The 27,519-nt window shown below is 38.1% G+C and overlaps 1 protein-coding gene across 1 annotated transcript in view; it reads right to left on the bottom strand.

The window, feature by feature from the left end:
- Positions 1-262: 262 nt before the first annotated feature.
- The window catches only part of LOC123230537 (vomeronasal type-2 receptor 1-like), a 139,556-nt gene continuing 112,299 nt past the window's right edge, over positions 263-27,519 (bottom strand). The window contains exons 10-15 of the mRNA XM_044656670.1: positions 26,376-26,652; positions 23,078-23,369; positions 12,775-13,575; positions 7,494-7,721; positions 6,114-6,237; positions 263-1,227 (exon numbers count right to left, since the gene is read on the bottom strand). Coding sequence (XP_044512605.1) covers positions 263-1,227; positions 6,114-6,237; positions 7,494-7,721; positions 12,775-13,575; positions 23,078-23,369; positions 26,376-26,652 — 2,687 coding nt within the window. The remainder of the gene's footprint in view (positions 1,228-6,113; positions 6,238-7,493; positions 7,722-12,774; positions 13,576-23,077; positions 23,370-26,375; positions 26,653-27,519) is intronic.

Below are 27,519 nucleotides of genomic sequence, written 5' to 3'. Positions count from 1 at the left end.
ATAAAAGAGGAGGGTGGTGTTGAAAACATTCTGTGATAAGTCTAAGGGGCACATCTGTGAATGGAAGTGTCTTCTGAATGAGGCAGGTGATCAGAAATTTCAATGTCATTCCTCAATCCTAAATTTTTGTTAAGTTTTGTTTCCATGTCTTGGAAGCCTCAGGAAACTCGTCTCAGATCAGAAACAAATAATAAGAGGCATGGTAAGTAATTCTGTCTTCCTGGACCACAGCTGTCATATTCCACATGTTGGTATACTTAACCTAAGATTGATTGTGTCTCTGGTAGGAATTAGCAGGCAATGATCCAGAATGATTCTTGATCCTGGTATCTATTTTATTCTTTATCTTTTCCTGGGTGTTTCTCTCTGGCCTCAACAGGACCACATAACATTTGGGAATAAAGATGCAGCTCAGTAATCCAGCACTGGATGCCAGAATGGAGAAGATCTCCACCACCACCATGGCCTTCCCCTTCGTGCTCTGGTAGGTGGGCAGGAAGGAGACCCACACACTGCAGAACACCAGCATGCTGAAGGTGATGAACTTGGCCTCATTGAAGGTGTCAGGCAGGCTCCTGGCCAGGAAAGCCACCGTGAAGCTGCACAGAGCTAGGAAGCCCATGTAGCCCAGGACAGAGTAGAAGGCAATGACAGAACCCTCATTGCACCCAATGATGATCTGATCTGGTTCAGAGCTTGTATCTATGTCTGGGAAAGGAGGAGCGATTCCCAACCAGACACCACAGATAATCACTTGAATCCCAGAACAGATAATGACAACACAGTTGGACACTCTAGATTGTACCCACATTCTGCTCCTACTCCTTGGTGTTATAAGCCTGAAAGCCAGGACTACCATGATGGTTTTGGCCAAAATGGAGGACACGGCTACAGTGAACACAATCCCAAATGTCGTCTGTCTGAGGAGGCAGGTGGCTGGTGAAGGACGGCCAATGAAGAGCAAGGAGCAGAGGAAACAAAAATTAAGGGATATGAGGAGAGTATAGCTGAGAGCCCGGTTATTGGCTTTAACTATGGGGGTGTCTTGAAATTTCAGAAATATCCAAAGAACCAGAGCAGTCATGAAAGAAAAAGAAAGAGCCACAGAGATGAGAGTCATCCCCAAAATCTCTGAAACATCCAGGAAAGTCACAACCTTGGGGAGGCATTGATTTTTTCCCAGATTTGGATACTCATCTTCTGGGCACTTCACACAGTGCTTCATATCTACAAGGTAGAAACACATCCTTAGGATTTCTTGCTCAAGAAATTATCCATATCCTCAGTCAAAGAAAACAGATACATTTGTTCAGGTTAATATTTATTAGTTCACAAAGCGTATCTCTTTCTAGGTTTGGGGCTTGGTCACTGAAAAATAACCTAGTGCCTAATCCAAGCTTACTGTGTACATTTTATTTTTTTACATTGATTTAATTTTTTTAATATCCAACTTTTCAATTCCAAACTTTTCTTGTGAGTCTGTTACAATGACGTTAAAATCTGGAGACCTCATATAATGTTCTCTCAAACCTTTCTAAAATCATTATGTTGTAGAAATCACTTTAGATTTAGAATGTCTGAAAAGTGCACTAGATATAGAAATAGTGGATAGAAATAGTGGTTACACTGAAATGTGTGGATGATACCTCAATTCCCCTTTTTAGGGCAATAAAGCATTTCTTGCCTTACTACAGTGGGCCAGCCACAACTACTCTTCCTAAGCAGTTGTAAAAAAAAAAAACAAAAACTAACAGGTTTATTGTTAAATAAGAGATAGGGAGGAAGGATTTAGGATTGAGGATTTCCTAATCACTAATTCTTTCTTTCCCCTTTCCCTAAGTTCTCTGCAAGGAGAATTCTTCTTTTGCTTGAGGCTCCCTACAAACCCTTCCTGCTTCTGACTAATAACCCCAAAAGCCCTCTCTATTCTTCCTGACACTATAAATTCTCCCTTTGTTGGTTTGGCAGGTTTCAGGATAAAAAGATGACTCTGGATGATGGAGTTCAACCCTAGCTGGGCCGGGTCTGTGGTCTGACCATCAGCCTTCACAGCAAAAACTGCCTCTGGACCACGATGTTCTTTTTGCCAGGGTTTGAGAGTCTGCAGGATCTCCTTTAGGTTGGTTCCTCTGGTGAGGAAAGGTACTCCCAAAGAAATAAAAAGGTTTCCCTTCTCTCACTCACAGGCTGGCAGAAACAAGATCAGCAGAGATAAGCTCCTTCCTCTCTGAGATCCAAGACAGGAAGAGCCCAGTTGGTTGTTGCTCCTTCAAAATCTCTCGTCCCACATTCCAGAATCTCCTGTCTAAGAGTTCCTAGCATGTGGTCATGCTAGCCCCTGCAAACCAAATACTGTTTTCATTGAATGAGCATATCTCTAGTGGAAAAAGGAAATCAGTTTCAGAGAGACTTGACCTCATTTTGGGGAGCCTCTGCAATTCCAAGGAGCTAGCTGTGATCAGAAAAAAACTAGTGTTGGTAGTGGAGAAAAAAAAAGATTGCTCCAGATAAACATGATGCAATGGTTGGGCAAGAGTACTATGCCTAAACACTAGCCTTCATTACAGACTTTTCTCTAGCATATTATCATTACCTGCATAACAGCAAAGATCAGAGAATGTATTTGGTGCAAAAGACAGACCAGATGTAATGAGCAAAGGAAATTCAAAACTATAAAGAAACTGAAAAAAATAATGACAAAAAACCTAAAGACAAATTATTATGACCCAAGCAAAGAGAACTTAGGGGGCTAAGATTTAGCCCACCACTAGCATCACCACCATCCTTGATTTCATTTGCATCCAAGTTTGAATGCACTTCTTCATGTACTGTCAACATATTCATGTGACACCCCTTTGATAGTAGAAAGGAATTCCACAAATGAATTGTCATGGGTGAAGAGAGGTTATTTGTGAAGGGAGACATATATGGGAGATTTGGTGTTTGAAAAGTTTCCTTATTCCATATTGCAAATGGAGGTGAAGACAGTCACGTGGAATCCTGGGGCAACTAACACCTCTGAAAATAGATAATTATGGACCCAGGGAAGAGATTTCAATATTGGAGAAAAAGGTTACCAGAGAGAGTTACACATCAGTGCTAATCTGCATCATCAGGGACATGGTGAGATAAAAACCCTACAATAGGCTAGTGTCTTCTCTGGTGCATGCAATAATTGGCATTTTCTGCATGTATAATATAATGGAAACAGGGAATCCTTGGGACAAGTCCTATAAAGCAATCATATAAACTTCCTTGAGGGGACAGACTAGAATGGATGCCTTGGAAGCCTTAATTACATAAAAAGAATGGAGACAGACTATAAAATTATAGAGGCCATGCATCATAGAATGAAGGGCTAGTGTAGACAGAAATAAAGGATGGATATCAAGAAAGTAAGATAAATCCTTTTCTGGGGAGGGATGCAAAAATAGTTTTTTTAAAAAAAATACTAGATAATAGAAAGGGAGATGAATAGAGAATATATTTGACTGAAGGGGGGGGCTGAAGGAGGGAGAAGAATTACATGACCAGAAAAAAAACAAGAGAAAAAAGACTACTAAGAAAATCCCCAAAGGCAAAAGTGTAAAAACAAAGAAAAGGGGAGTTTAGAGGCCAAAAGTTTGAAGCCTGTGATGTGTACAAAAACTATCTATGAAATGAATTTGAAATAAATGTTTTTTTCTATTTATTCATTTCCCTCAGTATTCTAGATAGGAAAATTTACCTCATGTCATAAATTCACTCTTTTCACCTTTGTTGTTTAGATTTTCTAGACAGAAGTTAATTCCTATCTTCTGCAGGAGGCCATTTGTAATCCATTGAGTTGCTTTTGCTTACTTCTTTCATGTCACTCTCATCTGTTCTGTTTCTATCTTCTATTTACCCGTTTTTTACATTATCTTCCTCTTATACTATGACTTCTTTGAATACAGGTATTGCTTTTCCCTTTCTCCTGCCAGGAATTACTATTGTACAAGGAACATAGTTTTTCTTGTGGTTCGTTCCTTGCTTCCAAGAACACCAGTGGTACTACAGAGTGATGTCTGGGCTTGCTTATGCACAGGCCTGAAGTCTGGCAGAGTGGCACAAAGTCGTCGTCCTCACTCTCTCTTCACAGTCATTCCAGGACAGCGGCGTGATACAAGCCAGGATGACTGGCTATGGTCTGGGATGCAGTGGATGAACTTCATGTCTCAGCTACCTTACCACGCTCTAAGTATGGCGCAGTGCTTGCTTCGGCCACCTTCATGGCCATTGGAACAAATTGTTCTCATCCACCCACTCCACCAGAGAAGTCTTAATGTGACTGAGATAAGCTTCTCCCGACTTCACTAATGATTTTAAAGCCTCTTGGCTTCCTTCAACCTACTTTGTCCTGGCTGCCTTGAGAGTTTATTTGGGATGTGACCAAAGAATATGCTACACCTTCCTGGAACCATAAGTAAGGCTTGGAGGACTATTGGACAGACATCAAAAATGGGTGAGTAGCTTTGACCTCCTCTCAACAGAAGTGCTCTTCCTCCCTGATCACCCCATATACCTAGAAATCTAGAAGACAGTACCCTTACATGAATGCTTGGAATCTCATTGACTGATGGGTTTGCTCTAGAACCTGTCCATCCTTCCAAAGCTCCTGGGCATTGCCCACATCACTGCTATATTGGTTTGTGGGATGTAGAGTCCACACTTACTCTGAAAAGAAAGGTAAGGTCTCTATATTCGTGTTCATAATCTATGATATACTTCCCTTTTTAGATTATGTCCCCAAATAGAACTTTAAAATATGGAAAGGCATGCAGATGACAGAACAGCTAGCATATAGATTAAGGACCCATTTCATCTGGGAACAATGCCTCCAGACCTACCTTAGAGTAGTTTATAGTGAATGTTGCAAACAAGTATGAGAAGTTAAACTGCAAAGAGATGCAGGATGAAAAGCAGGAGATATTGACTAGAATGAAAAGGAGGATTCCAAAAAGAATGTGAAAAAAGGATAAAGAGAGGCATTTCAGTTGAAGCTGGGAGTGCATTCGGAACCTTGAGGGGACTTCTAGGAATTAACTGCCAGCCCCAGGAAGAGCAGTTGGAGCTATGAGAGGAGTGTCTAGCTTGGAAACTACTTTCTCCCTCTGATCTGGCTTGTTGTTCCCTGTGTGTTCCTGGGTTTGGCTCGTCTTTGTTCCTGAGTTATTTGTGTTTGTTCCTGATCTTTTTAAATCTACCTGTGAGACTCTGAAGAAGGAAGTCAGCCAGAATCTGAACTGATCTGTAATACTCCAGATACCTTGTAAACATTAGCCTGCAGGTCTTGGTGATCCTATCACCAGGTCATCAAGCTTTCTTCATCCAAAGTAATCTATTGATCATCACCAAAGACTCTCTTGGAGTGTCTATAGATGAGTGAAGCTAGGACAGGGATTTTTGGGTAAAAGCATAGTCATGCCAGGGTGATGGATAGCTTGGAAGCAAAGAAGGCAGGCTTTTTTCAAACCTCATAGTTGGTGGGTGGAGTGTAGATCTTTTAGCTTAGGGACATTCCTGAGCCCTCCTCCCTCCCTCAGTCCCATTTATTATACAATATTAACATTTTGTTTACAACTATATATCAATCTGATTGCATTTGTGAAAGCTTCAAGACTAAGGGTAGCCATCTAGTCCTCTGAGCCTGGGACATACAGAGATAACAACCTTCTGATATTACCAACCTTCTGAGAGGCAAAACCTACATCTTTCACAAGACGTGTATGAACTGATCTCATCACCATCACAAATATTCTGTAGAGCATCTGCTTTCTCCACAATTTAGCTAGCTGTGTTTCATTGCATCTTAAATCATAACAAGACTATAAATATATGTCCTTCAGAGAAGCAGAGCAAGATAACTACTTTTTATATGTAGACCCCATCTTAAATAGTGTGTTGATATTGGACACCATTGTCTAAACATGGATCATTTATTCAAGGCAATAGTCCCTAGCTCAGGACGTTTTTCTATCTTGTTCCTAAATGTCCTGATGTTTAAGTGGTGAAGGGTTTACACTAACCCTAGAAAAAAACATCCGTTTATTCTGTCTAGTGGGTTTAGGGAGAGAGTTCCATGAGGCACTTACTCATCTGATTGGAGATCTCCCAATCAGGGCACTGAGAACAATTGAAGCAGCAGATGGGCTCCCCCTCCAGAGGAGCCTGCCTGAACCCCGGAGCACAGCTCTCACTGCACGTCGCTCTGGGAATCTAGTGACAAGAGAGGAAAATGCACAGGGGCTCTGGAAGTTAGCAGAACTTAGGATAATCAATCATTATTAGAGGATGAATGCTGTTGATTTATAATAAAGAAAGCTAATTCTGGAGGAGAAATATGGGAACCATACCTAGTTAGTCTATCAATGGGAATACAAGATGGGATGAACACTGGAGAGATGCAGGCTTTATTCCTACCTCTTCCACTAGTTGTAGAAAATTTGCTGAACATTTTAAACCATATGGATTTTTTGTTTTTTGTTTTTTTGTTTTTTTAATTTTAAACCCTTTACTTCTGGGTATTGATCCATAGGTGGAAGATTGGTAAGGGTAGGCAATGGGGGTCAAGTGACTTGCCCAGGGTCACACAGCTGGGAAGTGGCTGAGGCCGAACCATATGGATTTTAATAATTTGTAAGAGGAGCAATTTGAAGAAGATGCTACCTCAGCACCCTTACTTATCTATCATTTTGTAATTCTCAATGTCAACTATGTTTTGTAATATTGAAAAATTAATATTATACCAAATGTAATATGCTAAATGTAATATTTAGAAATTTGTTTGGAAATATATTAATTTAAAAAAGATTATTGTGGTCACCATTTATAAAAATAATTAACCCTTAAGTCATAAGGATGATAGGAGCTTTTAACAATTTAATTTTAGCATAAATATAGTCTAAGAAAGAAATAAGGGGGGAAGAAAATAGAAAAATATTTCCTAGCCTGCCACCCTAAACTTGCCAGCTGATGAGAATGTCTTCCTCCCTAGCCACCAAAGCCAAATTGCAGAAAGACCCCCCCACCCCAGGCAAAGACCTCCAGAGAAGAGCGAGCCTCCTCTACAATCTCATTTTATAATCTTCCTTCTCCACATCATGTCCTTTCCCTCTGTGCTGGTCTACCACACCTCAGGAACAGATCAAAGTCTCTCTGACCCGGACCATAAGCTCTAGTTCTGGGTTGCTAATGGGCTGCCTCGGACGAGCAGAAAGTTCATGATCCTGGGGGGACGGGGTTCCCTTTACACAGTCTTAATCATGGATACGAACCAAGTCACTGATGGAAATGGAAGTGACTGCCCTAAAATATACTTAATCTGTCAGCATGTAGGTTATGCGAAACAAAAGTTTCCAAGGTGAGACTGCTTTCATTCCTCATAATTATTTAAAAGGTAAATTTCACAGTCCTGCAGAAAAATAATTAGACAATTCAATAATAAGAAGGTTGATATTACAATGATTTCTGACCTTGGAACCTGACCAGCCCCATGATATGGCTCCATCCTTGATGGTGAAATCTTGACCAGACTCAGCCTTGGGGTTATATTGTCCAACTTTCACCAGAGCTTCAGCTTCTAAATTGGAGGCTATATAGTTCAGGATGTCGTATTGAGCCTCAGGGATTCTCTTCTCATCCATGAACACCTGGTCACCAGCACTGTTGTTGAACTGGAGATTCTTTAGAAAGGAGTGGAGCTGGGAGAGAAGAGAAATCCCAGTTACTGGCTGGGCTCCCAGAAGGCAAGGCTTTGAGTTATGCAGGAAGCCGGTGCACAGCTTATATATATATATATATANAACATTCATCTTTTTCATATCAAAACTCAACAAAATTATGATCACTAAGTGTCCATGGAAATACAAATAAACATTAATTGGACATTAAATAATCTAATTTTTAAAAAAGTGTAGTTCAAAGAAAAATAAAGAAACAATCAATTCTTTAATTAAGTAGAATGTCAAGGAGACAATGTGTCAAAATTTATGTAGTAAAACAACAAAAAAACTCATGAGAACATTTTTGTCTCTTAACACTTGCATCAATAAAATAAAGAAGACTCATAAATTGGCCATACATTTGCTAAAAAAAACTAAAAAAGAACAAATTAAAAATCCTCTATTAAAGAGAAATTTGAAAATCTAAAAATCAAAGGAGAAGATAATGAATTTTAAAGTAAGAGAACTATTGAACCAACAAATAAGATAGTAGTTTGTTTTATGGGGGTCAGGGAAAATAACATACATGCATACATACATACATACATATATATACATACATACATACATATATATATATATATACATATATGTGGAGCACTTTGAAAAGAAATAGAGATATCAAAGAAGACAGAACCAGCCTCCATCCTCAAAGACCTTAAACTCGGATTACAGAGAAGATGCCCATGAGTAAAGGCTACGAGGTCTTTACAAGCTTTGTTGCCCATCCCATGCTTAGAGGCTCCTGAAGAAGGCTCCGTCCTCCCCAGCCCACAGCTATGTCACTCAGGACCTGCTCTTTTCTCTCTCCTCTGTCAGCAGTTCAAGCCTGACCCCTTCTAAGCTGCTCGTGCCCAAATCAAGCACCACTCATGAGCGCCTGCTTTCATTTCACCTATTAGCATCATTTAATTTTTACAAAAAGGTTTTTACTTCAAAGTGACAACAGGTGGATTGACAATGTATTAGAGGTTCCATAAAAATACAAGATGGATGAACAGGATAGAAGTTGACCTGTGAAGAAATAGGATGGATTTGAACAGAGATGAAGTACCTAAAAAATAAATAGACTGACTCGGACAGCAATAGAGAGCTCTGGTCTCAGATAAATGGCAGAGTGATTTGCCCAGTTAATTACATCCAGAATTTGAAATAGATTTTAGAATTTTGTGCCTGAAGTCTTGTCATATATTCTGATGCTGCTTCTCGTTAATGAACTGAGGCTTCCTGGTGGTGGCTGGAAGATGCCGGATAGACTTACCTCATCTCTTACCTCTTAACTTTTCGGAGCTGCCAAGGCGATATTGCTAAATCAGAGAACTGACTAAACCTTTTCCTTGCCCAATGAACTCTCATGGTTTCCTTTAAAAACAAAACAAAAACAAAGTGACAACGGGAATAGCTTTTACAGAGCATTCCTTCTTGAAACAGCAGTGGGACCACAACTTCCCATCCATCATCCCAATCCTTAGGGAATCTGGATTCATGCCTAAAGCATCTGCCTCCTCTTCGTTCTGGTGCTACTCTGACTCGCTGCCTTGGAAACCTCGCCTCCTCTCATGGGCCACATCTTGCTCTGAAAACTGCAACGAACGGATCACTACGACCGTCTCTAGAAAGGTCTGGCCAGGCGACTGTCCTCTTGTGCCCCTCAGCACTCCTAGGACTTCTCAGAACAAGGAATTCAGGCTTCATTGGTTTTCTGCATTAAACCGCCATGCTTGACCTGCTTTTTGCTTCCCCTCCCCCCAAAAAAGGTTATTGTGAAAATGTTTTATAATCACATGTAAAACTGATGGCATATTCCCAAGGGAAGCGGAGGAACAGGACGTGGCACACAGTGTCCGAAAGGTTCCAAAAGGTTCATCGTCACTGACCTGGACAAACTCGGATTTCAGTACTTTTGAGAGGACTTTGAAACAGTAATAATTTTTAGGGACAGATTTTCCCAAAGAGAGGGAAGGAAAGGCAACTAGAAATTTGGAGGGAAGGTCAGAATAGAATTTAAGAAACTTTCAAATTTTTGAAAAGGCTGCCCTCCACCATTCCAAGGGTAGCTCTTGCTGGGGAGGCAGACAAGAGGAACACAGATAGAAGAAATTAGAAATCTTTGGAGTAAAGGGTTGTTTCTTTACCATATGAAATGTGATAGTTAAGGAAAGGGTCAGATTACAGTGTGAAAGAAAGAAGCCAGAACGATTTTTAGCTAAAATGAAGCAAAGGGGCTTGGAGATGTGATGAGGGAAGCCTGAGGAAAGCTGTTGATCTCTGTTGGATGGAATGTGGAAAGCTTTATGTCATTATTCTTTGTGAAAATGCACTTTGTTCCAGGCTCCCAATGGTTGGGAGTGAGGGGGATGGGAAGCTGCTGCTTAAGGCCATTTATCTGAAAATCTTATGGGTCTGGCAAAGAGAGGCTGTTTAAATGAACACAAAAGGAACTGATTAGGCCTTTGAGTGATGACAAAAAAGTGATCCACGTCTTTGAATAGAAATAGAGACAGGATTATAGAGAGCTGAGAAATTTTTTAATGGAATATTGATAAAAATGGGCTCTTTTCTTTTTTGAAGTGCTAACAGCAAATGGCTGTTAAACAAATTAATATTTAAAAGAACATGTGAAAAAATAATAAAAATCAAGCAGGATGCAGTATAAAGTCCCAACCATGCCCTACCCACTCCTTCATGAAGGGGGCAGTTATACAGAAGTTATGCATTGCATTGGTTTTTGGACTTTTTCCATTTATCAATCAATTAAGCTGACATTTTTCCTCTCCAAAAAATATTATCTGTCATCCAGCATGTCTTTCTTGGAGAGTTTAGGAGAGAGAAAGATTGGATGCTATCATGTGTGAATGAAAAATCCCCTACTCTCTTCTATGAGGATTAGATTTTAATGTTAATAGTAGTGTTTAGGTGATCATAATGGTAATTCTAATGTAGTTAAATCATGTTAGCATAAGGGATGATCTTAGTAGACCTTTTAGAATTATTTTAGTGTAAGTTATAAAGCAAGATAACTGCTTGAATATAGTTCATCATTGTTAGCATTGGCCTCAGTTTGGGGCCTTAGCCTCCAAATTGCTATGTCATGTACCATTAGCAATCATGGTCTTGAACTTGGGACTGTTCCTCATTAGTACAGAGGCTTTTTCCTCTGTTAGAAGCTTGGTGATGCCCCTTCACCTTTGTATACACCCCTTATACAACGTCAGGATTTTGCCCCACTTGGGGGCCCGGCACCTCCTCCTTACCCTGGTCATCTCAGTAGACATCATCCTTGACATCATCAGGCTTAGAAAGTAGGGTTCAGGCTCCCCTGCTCCTCCCTGGTCTATCAAGTGACTTTCAAGTCATCATTAAGTGATTTCTTCTACCAACGAGAAATATTTCCCGATTACTTCAGCCAATCCACATCTCTCTATTTTTATCAGTGCCTTGGATTATTTTATAATATTTTATAATAAGCCTCGCACAAGGCTTAGGGTCTTTTGGTCTTGCTTGGTCTTGACCAGAAGCCTGGCTTTATTGGGAGATTGGCCCTCTCTGAATAAACCTGTTTCTTTATAGGTTAGAGACTTTGATTTGCCTTCTTGTGGTTAGAAATTGCATAACACACGTAATTTTTAAAAAGTCAACAAAAACATTTCTAAAAACTGAATTCTTGTAGATATATTATGCATGTCCCAGACTAAACTCATCATTTTTTCCCAAAAAATCTGTCTCTTTTTTTCCTTCCCCCCTTTCCACCCCTCTTTTCCCCTTCTACTGTTGAGAGTACCACTCTTGGTCCAGTCTCCCAAGCTCCCATCTTTTGTTTTTTTCTTGACTCCACACTCTCATCTCCCTCACTCATATCCAATGTATGACAAATTGTTGATTTTATCATTATAGCATCTCTCCTATTTGCCATTTTCTCTCATCTGACATGGCCATCATCCTTGTTCAAACCCTCATCATTTCAAGCCTAGACTATTATGTGATACAATTGGTCTGCCTACCACAAGTCTCTACCCACTACAGTCCTTTCTCCACTCAGCTGTGAAAGCCATTTTCCCAAATCTCAAGTCTTACCTTATCCCCCACCCACTAAATAGATTCTAGACTATAACCTCCAGCATCAACAATAGATTTGTCTATTTTTACTTCAAAGTTCTCAATAACCTGCCCTCTTTCCTTGCAAAAATATTCTGAGTTCCAGTAACACTGGCATCCTTAATATTTCTCAAATAAAATAATCCAACCCTCAGCATCTGGCTTTCCAGCTATCCCTCATGACTGGAATGTTCTTCCTCTTCATATATTCATCCTAAATTTCCTGTTTTTTTCAAGTCTCGCCTAAAACCTCACCTCATAAAGCAGGACCTTTATGGTCACCCCTAATTCTAATGCCTTCCTTCGGTGGATTATTTCAAATGTTTTATTTATGTATCTTGTTTGTACACAGTTGTTTGTATGTCATGTCTCCAATTTAAACAACTTGAGATCAGACATTGTCTTTTACTTTCCTTTTTATTAAGGAAAACTAATTTGATTAATATTTATTTTTAATATTTCTTTGTGAAATCTTTCTTAAATCTGGAGTTTTTAAAGGTCTGCCTATTTCCAAGCTAAAGTAATTTACCCCCAGGTCTCAAGGAATCTAAATGCACCAGGATTTTACGACATTTGCTAAAGGCTTTGAAAGAATTGAGGCATTTCCTTACCTCTGAACAAGAACACTTTCCCAAAGACAATTTGAAAGCAGGGTTTAGAGGGAGTGACCTTTCTCATAGCAGGTGAACTTCCATTCACTTGAAGAGCAGATTGCTCTCTCCCCTTTTTGCAGTAATGGAAGAGGAGTTGAGATCTCTAAGTGAACCTCCTCTTTCAAAATATCCACTAATTGGAGCTGCCAGTGGAGGTCCACAGGATCCACATTCAGGCCAATCAGAAAGAAGACACACCTCCCTACAAAAGAGGGCTGCACTCCCTTATCAGATCGTCATTGTTTGGCAATGGAAGACAACCCACAATTCTAAAGGAATATTACCTGCCAGGGATGAGGCTCCCAGCTTTCTTCCTCTACCAGGGATCCTTCTTCTGATTTCATGAGGAACATTTCATGGAGGGCCCAAGTCACAGCATAGACACCATTGTAGAGGGTGTAACTCAAGTCAGACATGGTCATATCAAAATAAAGCAAAGGCAGAGTCTCCAAGGAGGCATTGGCTGAACATTCCTCTTGCTTAAAATTTTCCAGTTCATCTGTACATCTGAAGGTTGAGTGCCAGAATTCTTTCAGTACGTTGTCCTCTGAGTATTTAGCAGGATTCACTGTCCTGAGAAAAGACTTAAAACCAGGAATGTCATTTGTTAGGTGTGAAAATTTAAGTGCCCCGTGGAAATTATCTTCAAAATAACGGGGTCTCATGGTGATGTCCCAGTGAAAGGTGGTGACCCACACCTTCCAAACTGGAAAAAAGGGTGTTTGGGAATATCTTAAGATCATTAATGAATCTGTGTCTCCATGAATGAAAATCACTCTGGTGTTTGATGCCATGATCCTGGGCATGAATGGCTCCTGGGATTCTGCGTGTCTTCGCTCACTGACGGGGATCTTCTCTATGAAGGACACACAGACCCCATGATTTGTCATCTCCAATGTCAGTTTCTGTAGGAATTCTTCACCTTTCAGGTCATCTACTGTCACCAGAGCTACCCACGTCCAATGAAAATGAGTCATTAATCTGACCATACCTTTATGTATGAAAGAGTCCTTGAGGGCCATTTGATAAAGAAAAGGAAACTGAGCTTTGTCACTCAACATGGAATCAAAAGGCCCATAGGTGATCTGAATGTGGAAGAAACATGGGGACATCTAAAAACGTAGTCTTGGTGAATGTGCAAAACTTTAACTGAACTTTAGATTTTAAAATTAATATTCAAAATCTCCAAAGAATAATATTCATAAAGATTTAACTAGACAGCCGGAGAACACAGGGAACGTTCACCACTCAATTCACATGGAAGAGAGAGGGCATGGCAGAACGAACCCAAACTATATACAGATCGGGTAACGACGCACATATAGGAAAGGCAAAAGTAATTGTGGGTAATACAGAAAGGAATTTTGGGCAATGCCGTTCCAGGGGTTCAAGATTTTCTAACCCTACAAGACAATTAATCAAAGACCTTAGACTGAGTGTGAAACATCTTTGAAGTATTTGAAAAAAATGAAGACAAACAGGAAAATCTGTTTCGGTAGTCTGGGAGATTTGTTTATGGCTCTAGAGATTACAGGTAATTTGTCAATGGAGTTGAGAGGGGAAAGTAACTCCAACAATTGGAATGAATGATTTTTCAGCATATCTCTAAAATGTAAAGAAAGGAAAAGCCATGAAAAAATAGAGGAAAATCAAGAAGAGTTATAGTTTCATAGGTATCTCAGTAGAGAAGACAGAGAAAAGACAAAAAAAAAAATGTTACTTCTTTCCTCTACCTCCCATCCAGCTGCCTTTCTAACCAGAAATAAAATAATATAATCTTTTTTTATTTATTCAAACATTTCCAACAGGCTAAATTTTTCCTCAATTGAAAAGAGGACAGGAGGTAACTAGGGACAAAAGGAAGAGTAATGTTAAGTAATTTACTTTTAAATATCAGAATTTTTTCTTAACTAGGAATTCCTTTTGATTTTAACAAAACTCATTACAGTTGGCTTCTACAAACTCCCTAAAATAGAAGAGAAAACCATATATTTCTTGGTTAGGAGAAAATTTTTGCATTTCAGAATTCATTCTGAAAACAAAAGTCCTTTATCTTCCCCAAATTTCTGTATGTATCCATTTCTCTGAGTCATAAAAATGCGGTTGTTTGCTGAAGAAAAAAATCTCTGATTTTTCTATTTTTTCTTCTCAATATGTTTTCCCTTTCCTGCCCAAATGACACCGGAATATATTTCTATTTCTTGTCTTATTCTTCTGGTATGGCAAATAACCAGAATAGAACTAATATATCTTACTTGTAGTGAGCATCATATTTGTTTTTTCTCTAATTTACTTATTTAAGCATTTAGAGATATAAACTTCCCCCCCAAGTACTGCTTTGGCTATATCCATAAATTTTCATATCTTTCTCATTATTGTTAGTCTCTTGAATAAAATTATTCATTGTTACTATGATTTTTACTCTGGCCCACTTTTTCTTTAGGATAAGATTATTTAGTTTCCAATTAGTATTATCCTTTCTTTCCTTTATTGAATATAATTGTATTACATTATTATATGAAAAATATGCACTAAAGTTCCTGTTTTTCTGCATTTGTTTATAAGATTTATATGCCCAATCTGATAAAATTGTGCATAGGTATAATACACTGCTAAGAAAAGGGTATATTGTTTTCTATTCACATTCAGTTTTCTGCAAAGATCTATCATATTTCACTTTCCTAAATTCTATTTACCTATTTTATTTTTTCTTGTTTTTTTTTATATGTTCTGATTGGAGAAAGCTGAGACATTCATTAGTATAATTATATTTTCTATTTCCTCCTGTAAGTCATTCAACTTCTTTTAAAATTTAGATGCTATACTATTTGGTGCTTATACGTTTAGTATTGATATTCTGCTCCAGCCCCTTAGCTTTAGTCTGTGTATGTCTCTGCTTCAAATGTGTTTCTTGTAAAAACCATCTTTTAAGATTCTTATTTTTAATATATTCTGCCATCCACTTCTATTTTGGCCATGATATTTTATGAAAAAATGTTATTATATGGGCAAATATATTTTGATGAGACCAGGAGTGTGACTAATAAGATAGTGAATTCAGAGTGTTTAAATTTCATACTCAGGGTTAGCCAAATTGGCAGTTTTCTCATTGAAAATAAAACCCTAAGGGCAGCAAGTTGGCTTAGAGGATTGAGAGTCAGGCCTAGAGACAGGAGGGCCTAGGTTCAACTCTGGTCTCAGACACTTCCCAGCTGTGTGACCCTGAGCAAGTCAATTAACCCCCATTGCCCAGCCCTTACCAGTCTCCTGCCTTGGAACCAATACACAGTATTGATTCTAAAATGGAAGGTAAGGGTTTTAAAAATGGGACATGGGTTTTTGCTTATTAGGACATTAAGAAAAAATCTATAAAGGTTAAAAATTGTTTTTTTTTGTGTAATTGAGGAAAAAAGAGAATGTTGTTAGAAGAGAAAAAATCTATACAAAATATCTGAAATGAGTAAAATGCAATCATTGTTAATCCTAAAATATTAACTTAAGCATTCATTTTCAGAGTTTGTATGCCTAAATTCAAAATATCAAGCTATATCATCAAGAAAGTCATAAACAATATGGCAAGGGTTAAATTAAAAACCCAATTAAAAAGTTTCTCACCCCTTTGCAAATGATTCACACAGTGTTTGCCCTTTAGAACTTGAGAAATTAGATGATTGTATCAAACAAAAAGAACTGAAGTTAAGTAACAGTAGACATAAATGTAATGTAAATGGGCAATTTCTTTTGGAATTTTCCTAAATGGAAGTTTGATGCAATTGGGCTTCAAGTCATAAGATTTTGTCTAAACAATTTCTTTAAAACTGAATAAGAAGTCACATAGATCTTAGTGCCCATTACTCTGCCTTATAGGTTTAAATATGCCAATTATTGAAAAGATTCATAAATGAATTGTAGAAAACTAAAGCCTCACCCTCAACTTGTATTTGTCATGAAAAAGACTGTAGATTTTATGCTACATTTGATGTGACATGAAAGGTTTTAATTTATCTCTCTTTTATAGACATCTAAGACAACTGTTATTTGAAAGAAACAATTTCAACATCTGTTATTTTTGCTTCTTTGGATGTGTCTTCACCTTCCTTCACAACATTATGTGGATATTTTATTATTCCTTATATTACTTCTTAAGGCAGGATTTATTATCAGGCTAAAATTTTTACACCTTATTGGAGATAGTAATTGTGTTTAATGAAAAAAAATTGGATGATGTGTGTATGTTTTGATAAGGCCAAGATTGTGATTAACATTAGTTTGTTTGCCTTCCTTAAATAAAGTTAACAAAGAGATGTGGAATATGGACAAATGTGATTGTGATGCTTCAAATTTTAGAATATCTATTCATATTTAGAATATGTATACTTGAACACCAAATATTGTCAACTACTTAAGAAACCCAAAAGTAATTCCACAATTATTACATCTCATGTTGTTTAAAAGTTACATTCTACTACAACCAACACTTTATACTATGTTGGAACCTTACTCAGTTTGACAAAGGAGATCATTTCCATCAGAAGATTTGGCTTCCCAACAATTTTTCTAACTTCCCAACAGATAACATTAAACTTTGAAAACTGCAGATTCCAAGTTGAACTTTAGAATCTATCATGTAATGACTAAACTAATATATTGAATCATGAATGCATTGTCAGGGAGCTAGGCAATGCACTGGATAGAGTGCCCAGTGTGAAGTCAGAAAAACTTATCTTCCTGAGGTGAAATATGACCTCAGACACTTATTAGCTGTGTGTCCTTGGACAGGTCATTTAACCCTGTTTCCCTCAGTTTCCTCATTTTTAAGGAAAGGAGTGGATTTCCAAATCCACTCCAGTATATTTGTCAAGAAACCCCAACTGGGATCACAAAGCATTAGACACTACTAAAATAACCAAACAACAAAATAACATGCATTTAAATTATTATTCAAATAAATGAATTGACACACAAGTTTAAGCTAATTTTGAAAGGCACATTGAGATCACAAAGAAACAGTAAGCATTCACTATCAAGAATTATGTTCAAATAACCTCTCTTCTTTTTGAAAATCTCATCTCAGGGCTTATGAGGACAATGCATTAGTCATAGCAAGGAACCCACTGAACTCTGTCAACATTCCCCTGTAAAAAACTTTACAATTCCTCAAATAAAATTTTCCTATGACAGAGTGAACAAAAGTCAGAGTGACACATGTTTCTAGTCCCCCCCAAATTAGAAAGTTTTCAAGAGAGGTCTGTAATACCAGTATGGAGACCAGAATGAACACACCCCAGAGCTGCAATGGGGGCCACAGCAGCAGCAGCATTGGGAGTTCTCAGGTAAGAGATGCTAAAAGAGGCAAACTGCTCAGAGAGACATTAATGGAATTCCATTAATTAATAGCATTGGTTAAAGCTATTGCTGTCAACTATATGACATTCTGGGTTACAGTTACACGCTGGAAATGGGTGCTTGTGGTCAGTCATGAAGGGAAGAGGGGCCCTAGTCACTGTTTGATGGCCAAGAGGAATGCTGGTACATGTACCTACAGGGGAGCAGGGGACTTTCCTGGATAAAGAGCAGAGTACAGACCTGCAGACATGATCACACTTCTGCTATGATAACAGTGTCTTGGAAGCACTGAAAACTTGTGGACTCCAAGAACTAGTTATGAAAACATTAGCATGAGAAAGTCTAAAGCTTGACACATTGCTTCCCCACACAAGTGAACAGAGTGTATCTTTCAAATGAAATTCAAAATGAATGGGCTTGAAAAATGAGAAGATGACAAAAAAGAATTTAACTATAAAAGCTAGTGGAAGAGAAGAAGACAACATGGAAATAGTGCCCTAAAAAGCCTCAAAGAAACTATGAATTCTATACTATCTCAACAAAATTCCCTAAAAGGTTAAAGAAAGGAATAGGAGTGGTAGAGGAAAAATTGGGGAAAGAAATAAGAGTGATACAAGAAAATTATGAAATGAGAACTGGTGTTGGTTGTTGTCCCTCATACAAGAAGAGAACCAAAATGCCGTCACTATGTCAGAGTAAATGTGCAGAATATCCAGCTAGGGCTAATCAGACCAATGCAGACTCAGAAGGCTCTATCAAAGGTCCAGCACAAATAGCCCATATGAACATTTGGGATGGAGATGTCTCTAATTTTTTGCATCTCATGTTTCTGTGGAGTTACTACAATTCTGCTTTGCCCATAGATGACAGTGACTTCTTTGATGTGGGCATATGATGCTGGATGATCCTGTCTCCCATGTTTCAAAATTGATACAAAAGTTCATCAGAGAGACCTTGGATATATCCTTGTACCTATACTAGCTTTGTGTGAGTTTTTTGTCTAAGTTTTTTAGGCAAATGTGAGTTTGGCATTTGAACAATGTGGCCAACCCATCAGAGTTGCACTCTACATTAGAGTTGAGTGTTTAAAAGTTCAGCTTAAAGACCTGAATGTCCATGACTTTATCATGCCAGGTGATCTTCAGAATCTTCCAAAGACAATTCAAATGGAAGTAGTCAAATTTCCTGGGTACACTGTCCAGTTTTCATAGGCATACCACAATAAAGTCAGCACAACAGCTCTGTAGACCTTCATCATGGTAGGCAGCCTAATACCACTTTTATCTGACACTTTCCTTTACAGTTTCGCAAACATGGAGATAGTTCTGGAAATATGTGTGTCAATCTCATCATCTATGTGTAGATCCCTAAAAAGTATACTACCAAGCTAATGGAACTTATCCACAGCATTAAAAATTTCTCCATTCTCTGTAACCAGTGGTTCTACATATGGATGGTGCAGTGCTGGAAGTTCTTGTTTCCTTGGTATTAATGTCAGGAAAAAATTGGCACAAGAAGCAGAGAATTGATCCCTATTCTCTTACATCACAGTCTTAAAGGCTGCTTTGAGTGTGCCATCATCTGTGAACCAAAAGTCATACACCAACTCTCCCTCAAATTTAGTCTTGGCTTGTAGCATTTTCAAGATAAATGATTTACTATCATTGCAATAACTGTCCTTGGTACCATTTTCATTCTCATTCAAGATGTCTGTCAACATTGCTGAAAGCATAATGCTGAAAAGAATGGGAACAAGAACACAGCCTTGCTTTACTCCATTGTAAATAATGGATTTATTTACTAGAATAAATGAATAGGTGAAAACCATTGTCCATTTTCCACAACCTGTGCAAGCATGCCATCATAGAACTGGCATATAATACTGATGTAGTTCTCCAGACACCCAAATTTTGCTATGATCTTCCACAACCTCTCAGGACTGACAGTAGCAAAGGATTTTGACAGATCATGGAAAATTTGAATGCTCAGTTCGCCAGGCTTTGCCCTGGAGTGGTCAGGCATCAAGCACCATATTGTCTCTGCCTTGGCCCTTTCTGAAATCATCCGGACTCTCAACCCCCAGAAGCCAGTGAGTGTCAGTAACTCTCAGAGCTCAGTGACCAACTGTCAGAATTTTGCCTGATTTTTTTCCTTCCAAGTTCTCAATCTCATGCCCAGAATTTTGCCTTGCTTTTAAATCTCAGAGACACTTTCTTAAAGTTCTTTTAATTATGAATACTTAATCAATGTATTCCTAATTTCTTTACTACATATGGAAGGATGGAATGATTTACCTATCAGATTTATGGATAAGGGAAGAATTTAGGACCAAACAAGATACAGATAACATTATAAGATGTAAAATGGATAATTTTGATTATGTTAAATTAATTAGATTCAATTAAAAAGAAAACAGAAATCCAGGGGAAATTTTTACATTAAGTATCTCTAATAAAGATCTAATTTCTCAAATATATAGAGAACTATGTCAAATTTTTAAAAATTAAAGTCATCCTCCAATTGATAGTCAAAGGATATGAAGAGGCAATTTGAAGATGAAGAAATAAAAGTCATCTATAGGCATGTGAAAATGCTCTAAATCACTCTTGATTAGGGAATTAAAAATTAAAACAAGTCTATACTACTACCTCATATATATTAAATTGGATAACACGACAAAAAGGAAAATGATAGATGTGGGAGGGGATGTGGAAAAATGAGACACTAATATACTGTTAGTGGAGTTGTGATGTGATCCAACCATTCTGGAAAGCAATTTGGAATTATGCTCAAAGGATTCTAAAACTGTGTATACCTTTCAATCTATCAATCCATCAATACTTAAATACATCAATTGATAGGTCTGTATCCCAAAGAGATAAAAAATAGGGAAAAGAACCTATTTATACAAAAATATTTATTTCAGCTGTTTTGTAGCATCAAATAATTGGAAATAGAGGGGTTGTCCACCAATTGGGGAATTCCTGAACAAGTTGTGGAATATGATTGTCATGGAATACTATTGTTCTATAAGAAACAATAAACTGGATGGTTTTGGAAAAATTTAGAAATACTTATATAACCTAATGCAAAATGAAGTAACTGGAATCAGAATAACAATATACATAGTGACAGCAACATTTTTTTATGAACAATGAACGGTCTAGTTATTAATAGCAATGCAATGATCCAAGATAGTCTCAGGAACCCACGATGAAAAATATCATCTGCCACCAAAGAAAGAACTGATACTCTGAATCCATACTGAAACACACTATATTTCACTTTCTTTCTATTTCTTTTTTTCTTTTGAGATATCTTCTACAGAATTACTAATATGGAAGAAATGTGTTATATGGTTGCACACATAAAAAATCCAGATTAGATAATTTACTATACCAGGGAAGGAGAAAAGAGGGAAGGAGTAAGGGACAGTGGGGAAAGGAGAGACAGAATTTGGGACTCAAAAGTTGAAAAAACTGAATGTTTAAAAATGTTTCTGCATGTAAATTAGGAAAAGTAAAAATCATATTTTTAAAAAGGAAGGGAAAGAAAGTTTAACATTCAAAAATAAGACTCAAGAGAAACATGAAAAGGTAAATATTAAGGAGTAATCCAATGGTACCCAATAAGGTTAAACCTTTTACTTTCTTACACAGAATAATGATATATTTAACTCCAAAGAATGTTTTCATGATTGGGGATGTGATAGGGGTTTAATAGGCAGGGCCAGGGTGTGAGCTGACTTTTATGGAATTATCTCCAAAAAGATAAAGGGATGAAAAAGAGGGATGAACTGGAAGAAGAGGGAAAAAGGAAGAAGTACCACACAAGAGTAATGCAAGGAAAAGCTTTTATAATGGGTAGGGAGAGAAAGGAGGAAAGTAGAGAGTTTGAGACTCAAAAATTTTTTACAAGTAATTATGGAAAAATTGTAAAAACTATGGCATCTGAAAATGAGAAGTGGATAAAAGTAAAGACATTGTTTCAGCTTGTAAAAAAGAAAACATAGGGGTTTTAGCTCCTATTCTTTCAACAATTACATTTAAGATTCTTGGAAAGGAACAGCTGGGTAGCTCAATAGATTGAGAGTCAGGCCTAGAGAGGGGAGGTCCTAGGTTCAAATCTAGCCTCAGACACTTCCCAGTTGTGTGACTGTGGGCAAGTCACTTGACCCCCATTGCCTACCCTTATCACTCTTCTGCCTAGGAGCCAATACACAGAAGTTAAGGGTTTAAAAAAAGATACTTGGAAAACTATTTCATGTCCCTGATCCTCAGGGACTTCCCCTGGATAATATTGAAGAAAGCCTGCAAAATCTCTAAGATACTTTCAGATAGTTTATTAACCTGAAAAAAACACAGAGCTGCTAAAGTAGTTAGAAAAAACAAGTGTTTAATCAGGACAAGGGAGACAGAATTTTTATGGCCACCACACAGAGTCATAAACATACACTACAGAGACAAGATCTGGGACTCTGGGGAAAATGTCTCTGGAAAAATGCACCACAAATGGGAATGTGCTTCATAGGAATTTGCAACAAACTGAAGAACTTGGGCCCAGTACTCACTTTGGGGAATAAAAGAAAGGAAAGACAAGTGACTAACTTATGAGGAGGCTAAGGAAGGAGGATTCAAGTCAGGGGCCAGATTACCTGGGAATGGCCTATTTACAATGGGAGAAACTTCTAAAGCAAAGGGGTACTTAAAATTTGATTATATCTACTAATTCTATCTAGGCTTAGATCATTGGGTATTTGAAGGTTTATTGTTCAGACTAGGACAAGGATCAGTATGGGAGTTCCTAGAAGACAAGTTCCCAAGAGACAAAGGTAAATTTGGGGGTTCCATAAAACAAGTTTATCAGATAGAAGTCAGGGAACACAGATTTTGTTCTTGCTGTATAATAAAGCCCAGATAATACTCAAGGACAAGACCTACGTTCTCTCATGGGAATATTTTTAACAGCATACTAATGATGTCATTGGTGTAGGAAATTCCAAGGAAGACACAGCCTCTACTAACAGATATTAGCACCTTCTCTAAAATGTATTGTCTCTGAGAGTTGCTTAGTGTTTTGAGAAATTAGAGAACTTGGCTAAGGTCACTCAGTATTATGTGGCAAAGGTAACTTTTTTAACTTGAACCTAGTCTCCTGACTCTGAGATCAGTTCTCTATCCCTTCTACCATGCTGCCTCAGAGGGGTCTAATGAAGCTTCAAATGGAATCAATATTATCCACCTGTGGATACTTGTAGAGGTCAAGCAGGGTCCCCATCTGGATAGACAGAGCTGATGTGGCTCCTCCAGTGACAGCCACAGGCTTCTCCTGTCCTCTACAGCTATAGTTAGGAGTGAGCTGGTTCTGCCCAGATAGCCATCTCAGGGAGCTCTCCAAGGTCCTCGCATCACTGTGGTAGGCGTTGTAGAGGTGGAATCCCAGTGTGATGTTGGGCAGTAGTTTAGGGTCCCTGTTGATTTCCTCTATAGCAAAAATTATAGTCAGGGCTTGTTGGTAATTCTTGTATAGCCACCTAAAGGGTAGAGAGTCAGAAGTCATGAACAAAACCTGTAAAAAATAATTCACTTAAGAAAGGGTGATGTTTGAAGTACATGAGCATCAAACCTAAGGACGCTAGCTCATTTTTAGTGTATTAATAATAGCCTCCCTTGTTCCTCTACTATTCCACTCTAATGATTCTTGGAATATTGAGGACTATTTGCTTTTAATTTCTCATATGGCTTTGCCTGCCAGAGTGATTCATTCACTCATTAATTCATTCAACAAATATATACTAAACACCTATCATTTCAGAATTATTGAGTGTGAGGTGTGACTGGCCCAGGGTCACACAGCTAAGAAATATCTGTGGTCAGATTTGAATCTAGGCCTAGTCCTCCCATCTCTAGGCCTAATTCTCAATCCACTGAGCCACCCAGCTGCCCCCCAGAGTGTGAGATTTTGAAGGTAGCCCAGAAGGCATCAAATCCAACTCATTCTCAAAAGAAATGCCCTATATTCATTATCCATATATAACTATATATTTATCCACTATAACATTATCCATAAGGAGTATAATAGCCTCCCCTAAGAGGCAAATGAAGAAGCCCTGGGAAGTTTATAAAAAAAACAAAACTTCAGTCATCATGTAAGAGTAAGACCAGAAGTGATGATCAAAAGCCATGCTCCCTTTAGGAGTCTGTGTTTTAATAACGTCTCACTTACTATTTCCCCTTGCCCTCCCCAAGCTTTAGTTCCCACTAATTTTGAGACTTGTCCCACACTCCAAATCTGAGTTGCCATAATTTCTGCTCCCAAATACTGATCTTGCTTGTCCCAGATAATAATAATCTATAACTCTACCCCAATTCACTCAACTTAGTCACATAGCTCCATCTAGGAACCCAGAAGCCTGAAGTGTGTCCATGCTGCTCACCCACTCTGCACCTTTGTGAGCATCTCCCTGACCCCCAAAATGTCCTTCATATAAATTCTCTATTTCTGCTTCCTTTTTGTTCTGTCCAGTGGTTTAGTGCCTCCCAGAAAAGGCAGGACTTGTAGGGTTCTCTTCTTAGAAACATGTATGACTAGTCATTCAGGATCTACATCTCTTTCTTACAGTTTTTTGACTTAGGGAAAATAGAGATCAAGGGATGAATTGTGAAACTAATGCCTCAATACCACTGAATCCCTCCTTTTCCTTGACAGTGGAACTGTATCTAGATAAACCTTATCCACAACCACATGGATTTTCACAACAATTTAAGTGGAAGATAAGAGATACTGGGGTCTTTCCTCTTTGGTATTCTGAATATTCTTAACTCTGTTATGATCATACTTGACAAGAACATGTCCCCATAAATTATCCAAATATCCCCTGTTCCCAAAAAACTTATGATATGGTAAAGGGAAGTGTGACATGCCAAAAAACTGGTATGTAGTGGGGAATATTTGACTGGTGACTGATTTAAGGGAGTCACTTTAATAGAGGAAGACTTCATGAAATAAATCATAGCCCTTGAAGGATGGAACTTTCATGGATATAGATAGAAAGAGAGAATTTCTGGGAGAGAGAACTCAGTGAACAAGGACATAGAAAAATGTTTGAGAGACAGGAAGCACTTCAACTTTGTACCCACTAATTTGCTACCAGATGTTGTCTAAATGTCTTCACTTCAAGATCTGCAAGGTTCATTCAACCCTCTCATACTCCATCCTTACTTTTTTCATTCCATAGTAGGGACTGAGAAAAACTGAAACCCCAAACTAGTAAATTACTATTGAAGATTTCATTAAACAGCCCAAAACAAATAGACAAATAGATTGCATATTCCTATCAATATGTTCCAAAATATTGACTTCCTAAAAATATTTCTCCAGAAACCCTCATCTTTAAAGTACTTCAGACCTGTGTTCTGGGAGGGGGGGTCTTGCAAGCACAGGAGAATTTCAAGTCCTTTTTATTTACTCTATAATTAATTTACTCTATAATCAACACCTGTATTCTGAGATTTTTTCTCATTCTTTGTTCATTCACACTGGCTACAATAAAATTCAGGAAGAAAGAACAAATTCCCCTGTCAACAGGAACAACCACTGTTCTCAAAGAAAAATCTGTCAAAGGCAGATAATAGCAAAAAAAGGACATTTGTTTCACAATGATGCACCTAGACAGGGATCATGTTTACCTCTCTATTACCAGTTATCATCAACTCTACCTAGGTGGTTAACCAATAACCCAATAGAAGAGAATCAGGAATACATTAAAATATTCAAGAAATATAAGCAAATAGTGAAAAATTTACTTTATTACTTTACTTTTACCAATAGAAATAAAAACATGGGGGAGGAAAAAGAAAGGCACAAAGGAAATGCAACATGCAAAAAGAATTCAAAGTAATAGGTGGACTGATATGTGGAGACATGGAGACATATGGAACAAGTCAAAATTGCTGACTTCCACATCCTACCCTTCATATCATAAAACCATTCCTGCAAATCTTTTTTCAGGCTTGTGGCTTACCAGGAGCCTCACAGTGAAATTGCCTGGACCAGGATATTCACAGAAGGAAGATGGGTCTGTGTGCATATGTGTATGAATATGTGGATAAAAGTCTGAAGCCAGTTTCTATAGTAAAGATTTTTGTTTATTTTTTAGTTTGCATTGCTAGATACTGAGCTCATATTTACTGGAGTTGATCACAGTGCCAGCAGATCCAAGACAAAGTTCCAGATTTCTCCAATACCTTAATACCAGGGAGAAAAGTTATCAGTACACATACAAACACAGATACAAAGACAGCCACAGAGTTAGAAAGACAAAGACAAAGAGACCAACAGAAAGAATCCTGTCATTCTTTAATTTAAAAAGAATATCAGATGAATGACAGCTTATTATGAGGAACAATAGTCGTAGAAGAGAGGGTAGAAGAAACTATAGGATTAGCAGTCAAAGACATGTTTTCCTACCTGCCCCTTCCTTAAGACCTTTGAAATCATCAACCCTCACTGAGGTGCAGACAGAAAGACAGATACTTACTTATAATCCCTACAGTCATTGTCAGGTTTACTTCTAAAGAATCCTGCTCCTGTAACAATCATCACTTCAATGGAATACATGGGGAGAAAGGTCCCAATCACAAGATCCCCACGTCTGATAAGGCCAGGGATGATTTTGGGGAAGCAGGATGGCTTCTCTGTCTTATTCCCAGAGGTTGGAAGCTTCAGGAACAGTAAGAGAAGCAGGACAGAAAACAGAGAAATCTTTCTCTGAACAAGAGCCAACATTTCCCTCAATGTTAGATAAAGTCCCCAGACTAGAAGGACAGAAGAAGCTGTCAGAATAAAACCAATGTCAAATGCCGGAGTCTTGCTGTGCTGAGAACATTCCTGGAGCTGAAATGTCATTTTCTAGTGCAGATGCCCAAATTCAGGCTCTTCCGCCACACTCGAGGAAATGGACATGGACATTGGATGTGCCCATGGCAAGTACAAGGACAGTGACATACAACCAGGGGGTGATTATAAGGCTTCCTCCATCCTTAGGCTACACTCTGACTCTCAGTAGCCTTGTAATTAGTCACTGACAATGGTATCCACAGAGACATGTATGTCCAGGAGGGGACCATTCCTACCTCAGGCATCTCCAGCTGTGTCCCTGCTTCCAAGGCAAAAACAGAAGAGGAAAAACATGTTTTGGAATATTTGTCCCTGTTATTGATAGATAAAACTAGGCAGGAATCTTCATGGAGAAATTGGTGTGTCCCTGTGTTTCCCAGGGGGGTCAAGAATCCCAGAGATAACAGATAGGAAGAGATAACATCTGGAAGAGTTTGATGTGAACACACAAGATAAAAAATATTACCTATTTCATCCAAATAATGTCTGAATATAATCACTATCTATGATTCACTTTACTGACCCTGGTAGCAGGATAACTTGATAAACTGACATGCTCTAGGAATGTATATTTTTCTCCAAAATTCCTGGGTCATGAGGTATAGAACCATAAAAAATAGATAATCAACATGAGATAAGGTCTCATAGTCAGGAATTCTCTGAGGAAGGGTTAGAACTTAGGTCCTTCTGACTCCAAATCTGACATTCTGCATTGCATTATTGTTGCCTCTAGAAGAAAGCATAAGCCTATTTCACCTCTCAAAATGGTTCCTTTTTAGATCTAT

The sequence above is a fragment of the Gracilinanus agilis genome, chromosome 1 (assembly GCF_016433145.1).
Source record: "Gracilinanus agilis isolate LMUSP501 chromosome 1, AgileGrace, whole genome shotgun sequence".
In the NCBI taxonomy this organism is placed as follows: domain Eukaryota; kingdom Metazoa; phylum Chordata; class Mammalia; order Didelphimorphia; family Didelphidae; genus Gracilinanus; species Gracilinanus agilis.
The sequence above is the reverse complement of the archived record's forward strand: the minus strand, read 5'-3'. Positions and strand labels throughout refer to the sequence as shown.